This window comes from Perognathus longimembris, chromosome 3 (assembly GCF_023159225.1).
Source record: "Perognathus longimembris pacificus isolate PPM17 chromosome 3, ASM2315922v1, whole genome shotgun sequence".
NCBI lineage: Eukaryota > Metazoa > Chordata > Mammalia > Rodentia > Heteromyidae > Perognathus > Perognathus longimembris.
Genome location: NC_063163.1, coordinates 68,270,782 through 68,289,858, shown reverse-complemented (window position 1 = coordinate 68,289,858; position 19,077 = coordinate 68,270,782). Strand labels below are relative to the sequence as shown.

The window sequence follows — 19,077 nt, the reverse complement described above, 5'->3', positions numbered from 1 at the left end:
TGCTCTCAGGCAGGGAGCTGGTCATCTGGTGTCCAGGAGGCGGGAGGTGGGAGAAGGGGCAGCGGGCAGGATGTCTTTCGCCCTCGCAGCCGGGCACTGCAGACACCAGCCCACCGGGCCGCACCCTAAGGCCGGCGCATAGTCAGGCAGTGCATCCTACAGCTGGGCATGAGGCGTAGGGTGAGCCCAGGAGTGGGCATTCCGGCTGCAGCAGCAGCATCTGGGGCTGGGGTGGTGCAGTGCGGGTGGGAACAGGCAGCTGTGGCTGGGCCTGGCTTGTGAGTGACCCAAGATGAAGGCTGTCAGCCCCAAACAGGGGCGACTATGCTAACAGTTATTATGCCTTTCAGTGCGGCTGGAAGTACAGTCATGAACCACCAGACCAACTTGTTGGTTGAGATAAAGGGCCACACACTTTTGTTTTTTGGAGCCCAGGCAGGCTCAAACCTTCCCACTCCTCGTGGGTTTCTGAGTTTCAGGTATCACAGGCATGAGCCACTGCACCCAGTGGAAACATGCATCCGCTGACCACCTCCTCCCTTTGTAGCACTGGAGAAATGGCAGGGAAGCCTGGGGGTAATTTCCACGGGAACAGGATGAGGGGAGGGAGAAGGGGTTCAGGCCTGCTGGGCAGGTGGCCTCAGAGGTGGCTAGTTAGTGAGGAGCCATGAGAAAGGATAGGCAGGAGTCAAAGCAAGGGGCATGTGCAAATGTCTTGGGGCTGGAAGGAATGTGGGATGTGTGAGGCACAGACCACATGGCTGCATCTGCGGTGCACAGAGGAGGGGGAGGAGGAGGAGGGGGAGAGGGAAGAGGAGGAGGTAGTGAGTACTCTCAGGGGGTGTGGGGTCCCCATATGAAAGCAGTTTTATTTTGAAGCTCCCTGGGGAGCAGTGCGACCTGGCTTAAGTTCATAGTACTAGGTGTAGACATCAAACTTTAAAAAATGGGCTAAAAACAGCCAGGGGCTAGTGGCTCACACCTGTAATCCCAACTACTCAGGAGACTGAGACCTCAGGGGACACGGTTCGAAGCCAGACTGGGAAGCCAGACTCTCGTTTCCCAATTCCCCAGCAAAAAGCAGGAAATGGCGCTGTGGCTCAAGAGGTGGAGAGCTAGCTTTGAGCATATAAAAGTTCAGGGACAGTGCCTGGGCCCTGAGTTTAAGCCCCAGGGAGCGCGCGCGCGCGCGCGCGTGCACACACACACACACACACACACACACACACACACACACACAGCAGGTGTTGAATCTTAAACTTCGACTGAATACAACCACTAAGTGCCAGCTTGGGGGAGGGGGTTCCAGCAGCCGCTGCCTCTCCCATGTGGGGCCCCTCCTCCTCCCTCCTCCCTCCTCCCTCCCCCCTCCCCCGTCCCGTTTATTTTCCAGCCCTGACTGGAGCTGCCAAGCCTGGCGAGCTCTTCCCTGCCACGTCTCCCTCCTGCCACAGCCAGCCAAGGAAAAGCAGAAGCAAAGCCAGGCCCTGGAGCTCCCGAAGGCCGGCTGTCAGCCTCTGGGTTTAGACAGCAGTCAGTTACTCCACCGCTGGGGGTCAGCTCTCTTAGTTCTCTTTAACTTGGGCCTTGCACCAGCCACCCTGTTCCTTTCCCTGCCTCCTCTTCCCTCTGCCCCTCCCACAGCTACCCCGGGGCTGCAGGGCCTTTGCATAGGCTGTGCCCAGCGCAGCCCACTGCCCCAGTAAAACCCTGTAGGGGCTTGCTGCCTTGCTCAGCTCACCTCCCTGAGTTTGAATGTGGCTTTAGTGGCCACAGCCACAGCCACAGACCCAGGGTTTGCTGCTACCCCCCTGCCCAACAGCACCCCCTGCACAACAAACAAACAGGCCATGATTTCGGGGTTCCCTTCCTGTCCCTGTTCCCTGCCTGTCAGTGCAGACAGGCCCCCCATCCATCCACACTCAATGCTGTTCTAACCAGCTTTGTTTCTCATAGGTTTTGGCCAGGACACCTGGATTCCTTCACTCTACACGTGGCATCTGTGCCTACTGTATACAGTACAGGCCCTGGCTTACACAGCCATACCCACACCCTGCTGCCCCATCCCTCCAGCCGCCCCCGGGAAGCAGGAAGGGGGAAGGCCCCAGGCTAGACTGCAGGAAGACCAGCAGCAAGATTGTCCTGGGGAACCCCATCCTCTGGACCCCGGGGCTCTGAAGCCCCCAGGCCAGCTCTGGGCTGCAGACTCCCCGGTGCTGTGTGACCACAGCTCTATCTCTGAGCCGCCCCCCCCCCCATGTCCCCACCAGCCTTTCTCCAGGGACCACTCAGAGGGGGAGAAGCCAGGGAACAGCCAGCCACCACAGGCCCAGGGCCACCGGCCTCCCATCTGGCCTGGGCTGGAGGCCAACAGGATCTGCCGGCTGCCCTCTCCCCAGCCACACAGGGCCGCGTCCACGGGGGCCTTGGTGTGGCCTCCCCCCAGGCCTGGTGGCCCGTGCTGGAGATCCCAGGGGACACTAGGGCCTGGGATCCCGGGGCCACGGGGTGACCACGTGGTGACATCACAGTCCAGGCAGCCATTTCCTTCCCTGTTGGCTTCGGGGGGGGGGGGGAGGGGGAGGCAGCCATTTTGTGGCCCAGTGGACTGGTGGTGGGGACAGTGGGGCGAAGGGACAGGCCTCGGCCTGGTGCTGCCCTGCCCGCCCCCTGTGAGCCCCGAAAGGGTTAAAGAGAGGGTGCCAGGCAGGGGCGGCAACCAAGTGACCGGGCAGCGAGCAGCAGGGGACCGCCACAGCCTGGCCTCCCCCACCAGGGCCACCGCACCCCACAAAGTTAAAAATACTCGTGCCACCCCGTCCTTCCCAATGTCAAGTGTGTCACCCGCCAGCACCCAAAATAACCTGCTGTTTACATGGCCACAGGCCACCCCGGAAGCCACCTGTGCCCAAGAGGGGCCAGGGCCAGCAGGAAATGCCCAGAGCGCTGATGCCAGCTGGGCCCCACCTGTCTGTCCTGGCTCAAGCCTGTCATCCTGGCCACTCAGGAGGCTGAGAGCTGAGGATCATGGTTCAAAGCCAGCCCAGGCTGGAAAGTCCATGAGACTCTTATGTCTAATAAACCACTCAAAATGTGGGGTACAGGATTGAGGCCAGGGGAGAGGGGCACTCTGTAGGCTGTTTTCCCATAGCGCGGCATACAGCCGGTGCTCTATAAGTACCTTACTCAGCTGGCACGTGACAGATGCTTGAGGAGAGACGTACCCCGCTATTCAGTGGGGTCCGGTATATAACGTGCATAATAAATGCTCATCAGACAAAACCCACTGTGGGTCAGCAAAAGTCAGGACCTTTTTCACTCGAGTGGGCGTGAGGGGATGGGAGCAGTGCCAGGAGGAGCGTGAGGGTCACACAGGAGCCTGATCTGAGTAGTGAGGAGAAGACTTGGGAGCTGGGACCTTGATGTATGAGTAGGAGTTTGACTGGCGCCTTTGCTGCATTCGTACTGTGCCAGGCAGGGCTCAGTCCCAGAAGGTAACTTCGCATGTCAAGCTTCAGTGGAAGCCTGGTGGGTGACACGGGGACACAGGGTCCTCTTGTCTGGGGAAATTGGCTGGGCTCTGCCTCTCATGGCCTTGTGAGTCTAGGCTTCTGCCTGGGCCTCAGTTTCCCCAGCTATCCAAAGGGCTGGGATAGAATAACATCTACCCAGGGAACCCGCTCTTGGGAGCCAAGGGCCTGTGACCCCTGTGAGGCTTGGCGGGGTCACCGTGGCTTCATGGCCCAGCTCCGTGTCGGGGGTGGAGGGGTGTGCTCGACCCTTCCTGCTTGCAGACTTGGTGTGCAGGTGCCTACCGGGCCATGGGTCAGCTACAGGGGGAAACTGAGGCACAGAGTGAGCTACAAAAGGAGAACACTGCTGCCAGCCACCAGGTGGAGGCCAGGAGCTCAGTAGGACTCCCCCCACCCCCCCCCCCCACCCCCCGGCTCCCAACAGCCTCAGGGAGAGTCACGGCAGCCAAATTCCCTGCTGGCCTCAGCACCCCAATGAGCTGAGCTCAGTGCCCCCTGTGCCCCCCCCCCCCCCCCGGTAACCTGGCTGGGGGCAGGAAGGCCGGGGCCAGAGCCAAGCAGGACCCTCAGGTCAAGGACAGCAGACAGCCCAGGCCTCAGTGCCTGTTCTCCCCGCACCTGCCAGGGGGCGCCCTTGAGCAAATTCCGGTCCCTCCCTCCTCGGCCCACAGCCTTCCCTGGGGCTCAAAGCCCAAGCCCTCCCAGCAGTCCCCAGGGCCCTTCGGGGCCCACCACTGCACACCCCACCCCTCCTGCCTCCTCCTCCCTCTCAACCCCCACTCAGGGCTCTCCCAACCGGTTGGGCTCCCTCCTGCCCCAGGGCCTTGGCGCAGGCAGAGCCTGCCACCAGGAAGTTTTTCCTCAGATCTTCCCATGCTGGCTCCTTCCTCAGCCCCCAGGCCTCAGGGGCACCCTCACATCTTCAGGCCTGGGGCCCCCCAAATGCCCACAGCTGTCTTTGACCTTGGCCCTCACTATACTCTTTTACTTGGTTCTCCTGATCACCAACTGAGGTCAATCTCCCCTTCTCTCCCAACATCAAGGTCTTTTATTTTTCTTCTTCTACCGTACTGAGGCTTGAACTCAAGGCTTCTGCACCCTCACTTGGCTTTTATTTGGCACATGGTTAGTGCTCTCCCGCTTGAGACACAGCTCTACTTCCAGCTTTTCAGTAGTAAATTGGAGACAAGAGTCCCACAGACTTTCCTGCCTGGGCTGGCTTTGAACCTCAGGCCTCAGCCTCCCAGGTGGCTGGGATGACAGGTGTGAGCAGCAGTGCCTGGGTCGGGTGGAATTTTTGTCTTGCTGGCTGCAAGGGTGCTCAAGGCTCTGTGCCTGGCACACAGCAGGTGCTCAGTTAAACACTTGGAGGGCTGTGGAGAAGCCAGAGCCCTGAGGGCTTCTCCCCCACCCCTCCCCAGACTGGGGAAACTGAGGCTGCCATAGGCCTGAACTCAGAGGCACACCCTCCTCCTTTGCCTAGATGGGGAAACTGAGGCTGTTTAGGGAGGGAGAAGAGAAGAAAGAGAGGGCCTTGTGTGAGAGGAGCATTAGTGATCATAGTCATGGTTGGCACAGTCACCTTGATTTTAGGTTGACAGCCTTCATCTTGGCTCACCTGCAAGCCAGGCCGGGCCACAGCTGCCCCTCCTCCCCCAGCAGCCCGCACCCGGGCCCTGTCAGGATGCCCACGCCTGCTCCCACGGCTATTTCTAGTGTCCAGCTACAAAAGGTATTGTCCCGGCCACGTGCCAGATGGAGGATGTTTTCCCGGCTACAGATCAGCCATGGACGCCAGGCCCGACGGAATGGTGTCTGTGGTGTCCGGCTGCAAGGACGAGGACGGAAGGCGTCCTGCCCGCCGCCCCTTCGTCTGCCTCCCACCTCCTGAACACTCAGAACCAGCTCCCTGCCCCAGAGCAGGGGTGCTGCTCCTCCACCAGGGCTGGCCTGGCGCCTCCGGATGACAATATATGCTTGCTTGTCTACGTGACTGTGTGTCCGCGTGGCCTCTGGGCCAGTGCTTAAGTAATAATAATAAGAAAATAATAATAATAAAGTTATATTACAATAAGTATAGCGACTGCCCAGGGCTTGGCGCACAGCCTGGCTTGGAGGCGCGGCCCCTTTAAGAGCCCCCCCCCACGCGCCTGGTCACGCCCCCCTTATGTAAGAGGCGCTGCCCCGGGGTAACCCTGTTACATAAGGTGGCCCGACCCCCCGGGGCACCTGGTGCCCCAGACCCCCACATCCTGGCAGCCGCCCTCAGCACCAACACCACCCCAGCGTCAGGACGGTGACCGGTGCCCACCTTGGGGAGCACGGCGGCTGTTGCCCACGGCTCTGAGGAGGGAACACAGAAGCCCAGAGAGGGCAAGCGGGAGCCTGAGGCTGCACTGTGGCCCCTTTAAAAGCCATGAAGGTGGGGGGGGGGTCCTCCTCGATTCAACAGCGACTGGGTACCACATCCAAGACCCTCCCCACCCCAAGAGTCCCGTCTGCCCTGCAACTCACAGTGGGTGGGTGGGGAAAACACATGGAGCCCCCCTCTCATCTTTATGGTGAAACCCAGACCCTGAGTGCAGAAGGGGTGTCCTCCTGCAGGCACCCCCTCCCCCAGGCCCGCCCTGGGGTCCTGGAGTCTGGCTGGGGCTCTGCCTACCCCATACACCTTGGCCCCCCCAGGCTCTGCTTGCAGGGGGGTGGGGGGGTTCTGCTCTCAGGACGCTGGCCCTTTAAGGCATCCCAGCCAGCTGGTGGCTTGGGCTTGTCCCAGGGTGACCTCGAGGGGAGGGTGTGGCCTGGAACAAGGGCCCCATTCAGCTGCCACCTCCGCCTCTGGGCAGCCCACAGGCTGGCTGGGCTGGGCGGGCACAGACTGGCAACCTACCCAGACCCGGAGGGCAGAGAGGGGAATGTGGAGATCCATAGGGGGCCCTGGCCTTAGTTCCTCCACCCCAGTTGCCAGGTTAAGTGTTTGAGGCCTGCCCTCAGCCACTGGCCCCCATGCGCAGGCCTTGATCCAGCCACACCTGCTGCCTGGTCGCCAGCACAGGAGGCCTCTCTCTAGGTTCTAGGGTGGGATCCCAGACACAGCAGGGAAGTTTCTGACACACCTCAAACATCCCCCTCCCCATGTGGATCACAGCAGACCCTGGGTTTCAATTCTGCTCTGTGATCACAGAAAAGGGACTTTGCCTCTCTGAGTCTCAGTTTCCTCACACATTAAAGGCAAGTAGCTGAGTAGCTGAGATTACAGGTGTCAGCCACCGCACCCAGCCTTGGCAGGTCCCTGCGAGGGTTAAATGGGATGGTGACATGGCTTTGAATGTTAACTGAGGGGTACCACAAGCCAACAGCTCCTTCCCCCCAAACCCACACCCTAGCACTGAAAAGGGACACGCAGATACTCTCTGTCTCCTGTGGACATCCCAGCCACAATCAGAGCCACGGCTGGGGACGGAAGTCCTGTGGGCTGGGAGCCTCTTGGGAAGTCCTGCCACAGATCTGCTCACGAGCAGAAGCCAGAGCCTGAATGGTAGGCAGGACTCCAGAGCTTCGTCGGGCCTCCCAGCCATCTGCCAGCGAAAACGCAGTCTCTGTGCCGGCTCCTGGCCCCTGGCTGGCACTCAGGACCTGGGCGCTGGCCCCAAGCTTGTCCACATGAGGCTGGCGCTGTACCACCTGAACTACAACTCTTCTGGCTTTTTTTTTTTTTTTGGTGATTCATTGGTGATAAGAATTTCCCAGACTCCTCAGCCTCCCAAGTAGCTAGGGTGCCAGGCATGAGTACCAGGCCTGCCACCGTCATCTTTTCTAGAACTAGCCTGAGAGTTCTAGAGCCTCAGCCTGGTGGGTTCCCAAACCGGCCCCAGAAAGCCCAGGACATGATAAGGCGGGACCCACTGGGTTTTTTGTTTTGTTTTTTGGCCCATTGAGTCACTGATGGGACAACTGCTCAGGAGTTTGAGAATTCCAGAATCAATATTCCCAACTGGGGAGGACCCAAGATCTGTTCCCATTCACTGCAGAGACACCTACCACCAGAATGTTCTAGAAGCCAGTTGGGGAACTCTCTGAGCCATACTGGGCACAAGAGCAAAAGCAAGCTCGAAAGCACCGCATTCTGCAACTTTGCTTTCTAGAAATGCAGAAACCCCAAAGTGGGCAATTGGAGACCCAGGTTGGATGGCTGTGTTCTGGAACATTCCTGGACCCCGTGAAACCATTCTGGCTTCAATAAAGAATGCTTACATCTCCCTCAGGAATGAGGTCCTCACCAGGGTGGCTCGCAGCCCAGGCGACGAGTGGTAATTCCCGGGGACACTGCTCAGCCCCCTGCAGACAACCCCACGGCCTGTGTCCCCGGGGCCCACCTAAGCCTGCCTGCACCCACTTGTGCTCCCCCAATTAATTGTGATTCTCCTATTTTTATTTCCTGTTTAAATTAGCTAGCAGTACCTCCGACCTGGCCTCCAACTATTATCCTCCCAATCTCAGCCTCCTGAGTAGCTGGGGATTACAAGCAGGAGCTGCCGCACTCAACTGGTTCTTGCGTTTCTAACCCAGAGTTTGGGGGAGTTCTAGAGTTTTCCCTCATGTCCTCCATACTCCAACTCAGAGGAGCAGACAGGTTAGCTTCTGGATTTGCTAGACCTGAAACATTTCAGCCCTGCTCTCTGGATGCCATCAAGTGTGAAGACCAGAAAAAAATAGTAATAATAATAAACAGCATCTGTGGTTCTTTCTAGTGGGCCTGGCAGGGCGGGGCCTTGCCTGGGAGAGAATTCTAGAATCCCACAGATACCTATAACCCTGGCTAAGGCTCCTCTAGATTCTAGCCTTCAGATTCTAGATTTGTCCCCACAGGATCTGGTCTAGGTGTTGTCCCTCTTGACATTGGACCCCCAAATTCTCCATCCACTAGCACTGTGGGGCATCCTTCTTCCTTCTGCCCTGAACCCCCCTCAAGCTGACCCGGGCAGCCAGGGAGGGCACTTCAAGTCTGATGCCTCTGCTGGGCCTTAGTTTCCCCACCCAGACAAGATCTCCCAGGACCTCTCCCCCCCTCGCTCACCCATCACTTCCTGCCCACACCCAGCCGGAGGGGCTGGGCTGGCCAGAGGGACAGCTGGCTGGAGGCGGGGGACAGAGATGTCCCCAGCTGCCCTCGGTCTCCCCCGGCAGCTGGGCATAAAGCCAGGGTGGCAACTGCAGACCTGCCACGCGGGGTGGCAGGCGCAGGTGCGGCGGTGCCACCACCAGGCCTGCGTGCGGATGGGGCATCCAAGCACGTGAGATTTCGCCACGACAACAGCCTCTCCTGTAGTCTTGCCCTCAGGGTTCGCGACAAATAGTATTAAAAACATTTTTTTTTTAACTTGGGGTAAAGCAGAGTGGAATGAAAAACAGTTGTCATCTTGGGCTGGGAAGGTGGCTTGATGGCAGAGTGCTTACCTAGCATACATGAGGCCCTGGGTTTGATTCCTCAGTACTGCAAATTTTTTTTTTTTTTTTTTTTTTTTTTTTTTTTTTGCCAGTCCTGGGCCTTGGACTCAGGGCCTGAGCACTGTCCCTGGCTTCTTTTTGCTCAAGGCTAGCACTCTGCCACTTGAGCTGCAGCGCCACTTCTGGCCATTTTCTGTATATGTGGTGCTGGGGAATCGAACTGAGGGCTTCATGTATAAGAGGCAGGCGTTCTTGCCACTAGGCCATATCCCCAGCCCCGCATTTTTTTTTTTAAAGCTGTCATCCTGGGTGGGTTTTCCCTTCAGTTGTGGGGGACAGGGATGATCCGGACATTGCACTTGATTGACAGGGTCATGCCCTGCCACGGAGCCACACCATGCCACAAACTACACACCACGACAGAGCCACATCTGCCATTAACGCCAGGAGCCCCTCCCTGTCACGAAGCCCCGCCCCTGCCACAAAGCCCCGCCCCATCATGAGGCCTCGCCCCTCTGGAGGTAACAGCTGTAACCACAACTTAGCAAGGCTCTGCCCCATCTAGAGCCACACCTACATGAAGTAACAGGCAACACAGGGCCACGCCCAGTACAGGGGCCACACCTGCCGCTAGCTACCCTATGACAAGGCCCCAGCCATAGCCACACCCCCTCCCACAGAGCCACACTGCCCCTCCCTCCTGGGGCCTCCATGGGTGCAAACCAGGAGGCCCAGGGGCTCAATGGACCCCAGGATCAACCTAAGAAGGGAAGGAGTACTGACCGAGCATCTCCTGCCTGCTATCCGGGACCCTGACTCACTCTCAGGGTACAGCTCCAGCTTCCCATTGTGCTGATGGATCCACCAGATCTCCAAGCTCAGCGTGGGCAGGGCTCACCCCACCCCCGGCGGCACAGCGCGCCAGGGCAGAGCAGAGGCAGAGGCCTGGTTTCTGCCTCCAGCCCCGGACCGTGCTTCAGGGTGGCTGTGGCCCAGGGCGTGCATGACAGGCCCCTCTGGCGGTTCACCCCATCCTCCCTCGACCTCCACACCTCACGCCTGCGTTTGACTTTCCCTGTGCCAAGGCAGCGTGGCTCTCATCCATAAATTTGAATGGCGCTGCAGCTTTTTCTTGGTTGGGGGGGAGTCTGTTGGTGTTACTGGGATTTGAACTCAGGCACTTGAACTAGCTAGGCAGGTGCTCTACCATTTGACCCATGCCCCAGCCCTTTTCCATTTTTACTTATCTCTCAGGGAGGGTGTTGAGCTTTTCTTTTTTATTTTGTTCTTTTTTTTTTTTTTTTTTTTTTTGGCCAGTCCTGGGCTTGGACTCAGGGCCTGAGCACTGTCCCTGGCTTCTTTTTGCTCAAGGCTAGCACTCTGCCACTTGAGCCACAGCGCCACTTCTGGCCACTTTCTGTATATGTGGTGCTGGGGAATTGAACCCAGGGCCTCATGTATATGAGGCAGGCACTCCTGCCACTAGGCCATATCCCCAGCCCTTGTTCTTTTTTTTTTTTTTTTTTTTGTCAGTCCTGGGGCTTGAACTCAGGACCTGGGCACTGTCCCTGAGATCTTTTGTTCAAGGCTAGCACTCTACCACTTTGAGCTGCCGTATTTCCAGTTTTCTGGTGGTTCATTGGAGATAAGAGCCTCACAGACTTTTCCTGCCCAGGCAGGCATTGAACACCTCAGATCTCAGCCTCCTGAGAGAATAGCTAAGATTACAGGAACCCTGGGCTCTTGCTCCAACCCTGCCTTTTAGGAGCTGTGTGACTCCAAGCTGACCCTCTGGGAGCCTCTGCCGCCTTTTCCAGACAGAGGGAGAAGAAAAACGTCCCTGTGGCTTAGGATGGTGAAAGGATTTGAACCCATAAAGAGGAGGTGCAGTGAATCTGGGAGGTGGTGCCCAGGCATCGGGCCTGGAAGCTATCACCAGCCCAGCCAAACAAAGACGGGCACGTGTTCAGCGGCTGGCACATGGAGGCTCCCCACCCCCCATGCAGGGCATTGTTAGTGTAAAGTCTCCCCCATTCCAGGGGGGAGGAGTGGGGAACCCTAAGTGTCTCCCACTACCTTCTCCAGGGCTCAGCAGCACCCCCTCCCGCGGGGGACGGCCCCACCCAGGGCGCCTTGCCCACGGCTGGGTGAGGCTGGCACCAGGCAAGGCGGGAAGAAGGGAGAGCTGGCCCATGGCGGCGTCAGCAAATGGTCACCATCTGGGCTGGCAGCCGGAGCGGGCGGGCCTGGCACCCCTCCCCCGGCCTGGCACCACGCCCGCCCGCGCTTCGGATTTCGCTGGCTGCCAGAGGGGTGGGAGGCCCAGCCGGGCGGAGGCCCAGGGCGGGCGGGCAGGCAGGCGGGCGGCCTCTGCTCTGCGTGCTACACCTTCTTTCTCTCTTTTAAAAAATTCCCTGGCTTGTTAAGACTCGAGCCTTTCTATGTAGCCTGAACACTTGCAGACTTCCAGGCCTCTGATTCCAGAGTGCAGGGATTACAGGAGTGAACTACTAGGCCTGGCTGCACTCTCCCCTCTAATCGCTCTCTCTCGGGGGCTCCCTACTGCCTTCAGGCCTCATCTCAAAACTCATCTCCCCAGTAGTTATTCCCCATCCAACCCCCCCTCCCCCACTTCTGTCCCTGCCTTGATGCTGTCACCTGCTGATCCTTTCCTCAACTGGCAGAGCAGGTGACAGTGGCTCATGCCTGTCATCCTAGCTTCTCAGGAGGCTGAGACAAGGATCCTGGGCTCAAAGCCAGCCAAGGCAAGACATTCCCTGAGCCTCTTATCTCCAATGAACAACAAAAAGGCTGGAAGTGGAGCTGTGGCACGCATGGTAGAGAGCACCAGCCTGAGTGACAGCACCCAGGTTTGAGTTCAAACCCCAGGGCTGGAACAACAACAACAAATTCAATGGTTGGATTCTTCACTCCCAGCCGAACTGCACACAACCTGACCGGAGGCACCATGGGCCCCAGGAGCTCCTCAGCCCGTCCTTCTGCACCGTGCCCAGCTGCCCCAGGCACACGTGGCGCCCAGCCCTCGGCAGCCGTCCCCAGAGGCTGCCTGGGCACTGCTGGATGCCCAGGGCAGCCGCCTTCTGCCCCAGGAGATGCCCTGGGTTCTGTCCCTGGGCCTGAAGGGACCTCATTTTGTCCCCACACCTCTGTCCTCCAAAATAAACCCAAGGAGGGAGCATGGGGATGACTCCACAGACCTGGCTCCATGTTTCCTCCTGACACCCCAGGAGGACAAGGGGTGTGATGGGGGCGCAGGGCCCTGGTGAGTGGCCTCCCTGTCTCTCCATGTCCCACCCGTCTCCATCTCTGGGTCTTTCTGAGGGCACTGAAGCCAACCACTACCAAGGACATAGGCCCCTATTCTGGCAGAGCTGTTCAAAGCCAGGGTCCATGCTCAGGCCAAGCTGAGGGGAAGGGTGGCCAGCTCCTCCTGTGGTCTGACTGACAGCTGCCAAGCTCAGATGAGAGAATGAAGCCAGGCTGGGTGCAGGGTCCAATCCTCCACCGAGGAGCCGGGAACTAAGCTTCTACTGCCCATGTATCCACCTTCCACCACAGTTAATCTCTTTTTTCTTCTGCCACCAACAGGAGAGGAGGAAGTGACGTGGATGGGGAGACAGACACCCGTCCACCTTCAGCCACTGGCCCTGGGGCGGGTCAGAGCCCTTTGAGAGACCCCAGTTTCCTCCCCTGTAAGATGGGGAGGGGCACTAGACGGCTCTGAGAAGGGGAAATAACAGCCTGGTAGCGCACTCCTGTAATACCGGCCTTCAGGAAACGGAGGCAGGAGGGTCTCCAGTTAAATCGGGGTTATGCAGTAAGACCCCGGTCTCAAGAAGAAAAACAAGGGAAACACATGTGCTAAGTCAGAAAAAGGCCTGGCAGAGAGCCAGTGGAGCTAAGACCTGGGGTTCTGAAATCAAGTAGGAGCTTTCCATAGGAGAAAGGCGTTTGGAGCTGAGCTTACAGACGGAGCAAAGACTTGTGAGTGGGGAGTGGGGGGCACTGCTGATGGCGGGGTCTGTGGGAGGCTGCCCGGCCCCCTGGCCTGGGGACTAGCTTGGGCTCACTCTTTCATTGGGCCATCATACGGCCACGGTGGCTGAGTTTCATGCCGAGGGCAAATGACTTGCCCTAGGTCGCCCAGCCAGCAGGCAGCTGAGCCAGTGGTTGGAATGCGGCCCGGGTGTTGGGCATGGGGCACTGGGCATGGGGCGCTGCTGTGTACAGGGCTGAGGGCAGGGGGGGAGGGGAGAAGGAAGGGGGAGGAGGCCTCAGGGACTGTGCTGAGTCAGCAGAAAACTGGCTTCAGAATTTTATCAGCTGGGGTGGAGAAGGGGGAGGGAGGGGGAAGGGCAGGTTCCTTATGGGGATGGGGTCCTCTCCCTCCCTACCATCCCCACCCACTATGCAGAGCCACCTGGTCCACTGCTGTGCCCTCCCCTCTCCCCCCATGGTTGGCCCTGGGGATTTTGCTGTTCCCTGGTGGTAAGAGTCAAGGTCAGGAATGAAGGTCACAGCTGGGTTACTCTACCCTTGGGGGCTAACCTCATGCCAACACTAGCAGGTGGCAGAGCTGTCATTGCACTAAAGGGGAAACTGAGGCACAGAGCATGGGGCCACTCATGGGGCCTAAACTAGGGGTCTGGGCACTGTCCCTGAGCTCTTCAGCTCAAGGCTACTGCTCTACCGCTTGAGGTGGCTCATTGGAGATAAAGCTGGGCTGGTTTTGAACTACAATCTTGAGATCTCTGCCTCCTGAGTAGCTGAGATGACAGGCTTGAGCCAGGTGTGTATGGGTCCAATCCTTTTCTTTCTTTCTTTTTACTTTTTAATTTTTTTTGCCAGTCCTGGGACTTGAACTCAGGGCTTGAGCACCGTCCCTGGCTTCTTTTTGCTCAAGGAACTCTACCACTTGAGCCACAGCACCACTTCTGGCTTTTTCTGTGTATGTGGTGCTGAGGAATCGAACCCAGGGCTTCATGTATGCTAGACAAGCACTGTACCCCTAAGCCACACTCCCAGCCCATTTTCTTTGCATTTGGTTTTATTTGACACAGGGTCTCCTGTGAGGCCCAGGCTAGCCTGAAACCTGACATCTGCCTGCCTCAACCACCCAGTGCTGGGATTTCAGGTGGACACTACCAAGTTCGGTCAAAGCCCAGGCTCCCCTCCATTTCTCCTGGGCTTTCCCGGACTGGGGGTGCAGCCAATGTGGGCCACATGTGCTTCAGAGCTGGCCTGGGTGGGCACAGAGATGGTTCTGGGCACCTCCATTACACAGGCCACAACCAACCTGTCATACATACAGTCCTGGGGGATTTCCTGCAGTCCAATGTAGCTGGGGACCCCAAGAATCTTGATTTGCTAGCTGGAGAGACAGCCCTTCTCCCCTGCCCCATCCACTGCTGCTTTGTCCACTGTCCATCCTGCAGGGCCGGGCCAGCGGCCTCCTCCTCTATGCCACAGGACCCTGTCATGTAGTATGGGGTGTTTGGACCCAGAGCCGCCAACAGTGGGGGGAGGACCATGATGGCCCCCTGCCAGAGCCCCGCACATTTGAGCCTGCCTGTCTTGGTCTCCTCCTCACACTGGCCTGATGACACCATGTCTTGTCATGTGGGACACTATCCTGGAGCCCTGGGCCATGGAGGTGACACCCTGCCTCCCCCCGCAGGCCTGCAGGCTGACCTGTGTGTCGCTGCAGCCTCCTCCCTCAGCCTGGCACTTCTGCCTCCACTTCTCCCATCAGTTTGCCTGTCATGTTCATCTTCCCTCTCAGAGTGGCACATCACACCTACCTCCCCCTCCCCAGGACTTGCACACCGCCTCGCCCCTCGGATTCGCACATCACCTCTGCCTCTCTCCTCAGGCTGGCACCTCATCCACCTTGCTTCTCACCTCAGATTTGCACACCTACCTCCTCCCTTGGACTTGCACATCGGCCTCTGTCTCCTCCCTCCATCCCGAACATGAGACTCCCTCCCCTCAGAGTTGCTTCCTCCCTTGGACTCCAACTTGCACATCAGCCTACCCCCTTGGACCGGCACACTGGCTTCCCCCACCTCAGACGGGCACCCCTCCCCTCGGACTCTCCCATCCCCCTTGGACTTGTACATTGGCCTCTGCCTCTCCTTTGGACTGGCCCCTCCCCCTCCCCCTTCAGACTGGCATTTCTACCTCCACGTCTCCCCTCGGACTGACACCTCTGCCTCTCCCCTCAGATCCGCGGATCGCACTCTGCCTCCCCTTCCCCTCTGCCGGCCTCGCCCCATCTACCGGCAGACCCCGCCCCTCGGATGACAGACCCCGCCCCTCCGCCGGCAGACCCTCCCCCAAGCCCCTCCGCTCCGCCTCCGGCCCGGCCCCCTGCGCAGGCGCGGGCGCGGGCGCGGGCGCGGGCGCGGGCGCGGGCGCGGCGCGGGCGCGGGCGCGGGCGCGGGCGCGGGCGCGGGCGCGGGCGCGGGCGCGGGCGCGGGCGCGGGCGCAGGCGCCGCTCTCACCTCGCTCGCGCACGAAGTAGGCCAGGTAGAGGTCGAGCTCCTTGACCGCCACGCCGATGTGGTGCGGCTGCACGCAGAGCACCGGGTGGCCGCACTGCGCCGCCTTCACCAGGCGCTCGCCGTCGGTGCTCTCGAGCGGCACGCCCTTGAAGAGGATGACCATGACCAGGTCCAGCCGCCACACCTTGTCTGCCTGGCGCAGGCAGTCGATGCGCCGCATCTTGCCCTTCTGGTCGGGGTTGGAGAGTACGCAGCCCGGCGCCTTCTTGCCGGTGACGGCCAGCACGAAGTCCTCGCGGCACTCGGGCCGGATGTCCTTGCGCAGCTTGGCCAGCAGCCGCGAGGCCCACTTCTGCTTCACCTCGGCCTTCTCGCCCAGCAGCTCGTCCTTCACCGCGCGCTCCTCCTCGCGCGACATGCGCTTCTCGTGCTTCTTGAAGTACTTGCGCTTGCGCGCCTGCAGGTTGAACCAGGTGTAGGCGAAGGCGCGCACGTGCGGCAGCAGCGCCTCGATGAACGGGTGGAACTCATCCTGCGGGCGCGGGCGGACAGCAGGCGGTCAGCGGGGCTGGGAGACCGAGGCCTCCCGGGGACACCCGCGCACCTGGGGAAACTGAGGCCTCCCGGGGCCTGCACCCCGGGGACACCCGCCCACCCCGGGGACACCCGTGCACCTGGGGAAACTGAGGCCTGCCGGGACCCCAACCTCGGGGAGACCGAGGCTAGGAGACCTGCACCCTGGGGAGACCCACACATCCCGAGGACACTGAGGTTTCCCGGGACCCGAACACCTGGGGAGACCCGGGAACCAAGGGAGACTGGGGCTCCTGGGACCTGTCACCGGGGGACCCAGACACCTGGGTAAAGTGAGACTGGGGGAGGGCCTCTCGGGGGCCCAGACACATGGGGAAACTGAGGCTTAGGTGTGGGGAAGGGCCATCTGGGACCCAGACACATGGGGAAACAGGCTGGAGGGGGAAGGGTGTCCTGGGACCCAGACACATGGGGAAACTGAGGCTCGAGGGAGGGCCTTCTGGGACCCAGACGCATGCAGGAAACTGAGGGCAGGGGACCCATTGTACAGATGAAGAAACGGAGGCTCTGGAATGGAAATGTCCCAGATGGGTTCTAGAACCCAGGTCAGCAAGCTTTTACTAAAACGGAATGGAGGGAGAATGCCCTAGACATCATGAGCCCCGAAGTCTCTCTAGGCCACCCCTCAACTTGACATTTAAGCACAAAAGTAGCCACAGGCATTAAGAGGCCTGTGGTTCCCTGCTATCACTGTATCTCATCTGAGTACCCTGGAGACTGTATATACTGGTATTGGAACTAGAGAAGTGAAAGGGAATATCAAAATCGAGAGACACAGGATAAAAAGACAAATGACTCCAAAAGCAATACTTATAAAACCATTTGGTGTAAACCAACTGCACAACTCATGGGGGGAGAGGGAAAGGGGGCGGTGGGGGAAAAATGAGGGAGGAGGTAACAAGTTGAACAAGAAATGTACTCACTGCCTTACATATGAAACTGTAACCCCTCTGTACTTCACTTTGACAAAGGGGAAAAAATTCAAAAAATAAAAAAAGCCTGTGGCTCACACCTGTCATCCTAGCTATGCAAGAGGTGGAGATCTGAGGATCCCAGTTTGAAACCAGCCCAGGCAGGCAAATCCATGAGACTGTAGCACCAAAAAAAGCTGGAAATGAAGTTATACCTCCAGTGATAGAGCACCAACGAGCCTTGAGGGAGAAAAGCAAGGAGACAGCGCTCAAGACCTGAGTTGGAGCCCCAGGACCAGCGTGTATGCACAAACACACTAAGCTGAGAAGTGATTGTATGTGTGTGTGGGGGGGTGTGCTGTGGGCCAATAAAGCCTTATTTATTAAGTAGTGCCTCATGCCTGGAATCCTAGCCGTTCAAGAGACGGAGACCTGGAGAAATCATGGTTAGAGACCAGAAAAATCCTTAAGCCAAACACTGGCATGGTTCAAGTGGTAGAGCACTAGCTGAGCAAGTGGAAGGCCCTGAGTTCAAAATCCAGAACTACCAAGAAAAATAAATAAATAAAAGAGAATGACCCCAGGCTGGGGTCCCCAGGACATGGCCCCTAGACCCCCATCTCATCTCATCTCCTAGGTGGGTGAGGTGGGCTCGCCCCTTCCTAGGCCTGGAAAGATCATGGCACCAGGGCCCGAGTGCCTGCCCTTGCTCTGTACCCCCCCCTCCAGGGTGCCTTGCTCTCAGGGTGCTGGGGTGGGGTGGGGACACCGTACCTCACCTATTACTGAGGCTCTGAAAATAACCTGCTGAGACCAGGATGGGGTGGGGAGGTGCGGGTCATTGCCTGTGCCAGGCCTGCTGCCCGCTCACACTGACCCCCCCCCAGGGTGAGTCACCAGAACAGCTGCGGCCTGGCCTGGCCTGGCCTGGCACCCAGGCCCTCTCTGCTGCCCTCCCCCAAGCCCACCTGCTGAGGAAAATGGGGGGGGGGTTGTCCCATGCCAGGCCCTGCCTCAGGGCCTGGATTGATCACACAAGACCCAGAATGGGGAGCAGGGGGTGGGAGTGGGGGCTGGGCAGAGGCCAGGACCACAGGATTGTGGTCCAGAGGTGGCCACTGAGCTCTGGACCACAGGATGGCAGTCCAGAGACAGCACCCAAGCTCAGGCACCCACAGGGGAAATGCTAAGAGAAACCTGGAGTCTGGCACCTGTGGCCCACACCTGTCATCCCAGCTACTCAGAAGGCTGAGATCTGAGGGTCGAGGTTCAAAGCCAGCCCCAGCAGGAAAGTCTGTGAGACTCTTATCTCCAATTAACCATCAAAAAAAAAAAAAGAAAGAAAGAAAGAAAGAAAGAAAGAAAGAAAAGAGAAGGCAGGAAGTGAAGCTGACTCAAGTGGTAGGGCCTTAGCTTTTTTTTTTTTTTTTTTTTGCCAGTCCTGGCACTTGGACTCAGAGCCTGAGTACTGTCCCTGGCTTCTTTTTGCTCAAGGCTAGCACTCTCCACTTGAGCCACAGTGCCTCTTCTGGCCTTTTCTATATATGTGGTGCTGAGGAACTGAACCCAGGGCTTTATGTATATGAGGCAAGCACTCTACCACTAGGCCATATTCCCAGCTGGGCCTTAGCTTTGAGGAAAAAAAAAATGTGCACAGGGACAGCACCCAGGCCCTGAGTTCAAGCCCCAGTATTTGCACACACATTACAAAAGGGGGAGGCCTAGAACTAGCAGGTGGGGTGCTAGTCAGAGAGGGGGGATAACTGGGGTGGGGCACACTCTGCCTCTCCTTGTACCCCTTTCTCTGGGCCCCTCTCCAGAGTTCCTGGTCTTGGTCATCTTTAAGCTTCCTGGCACCCCTCCCCTCTAAGCTCCTCCCCCACCGAAGCCCCCCCTTCGAAGTCCCACCCCTTTAAGTCTAGGGAAAGGTGCCAGGCAGGCCTGGCAGGGGTGGAGCCCACGTCACTGGTGACCCCAGCTGGTCTGGAGACAAGAGGACAAACAGTCTGTAACTAGGTCACAGACCTGCCGGACGCCGGCCAGCCCGATCCTCCCTTCTTCCTCTCA

At 58.7% G+C, this 19,077-nt stretch overlaps 1 protein-coding gene across 3 annotated transcripts in view; it reads right to left on the bottom strand.

Moving 5' to 3' along the window:
* Nfic (nuclear factor I C) overlaps window positions 1–19,077 on the bottom strand; it is a 55,410-nt gene that overhangs the window by 25,881 nt on the left and 10,452 nt on the right. For all 3 annotated transcript variants that reach the window (XM_048342048.1, XM_048342047.1, XM_048342050.1), the window contains exon 2: window positions 15,506–16,037. In XM_048342048.1, coding sequence (XP_048198005.1) covers window positions 15,506–16,037 — 532 coding nt within the window. The remainder of the gene's footprint in view (window positions 1–15,505; window positions 16,038–19,077) is intronic.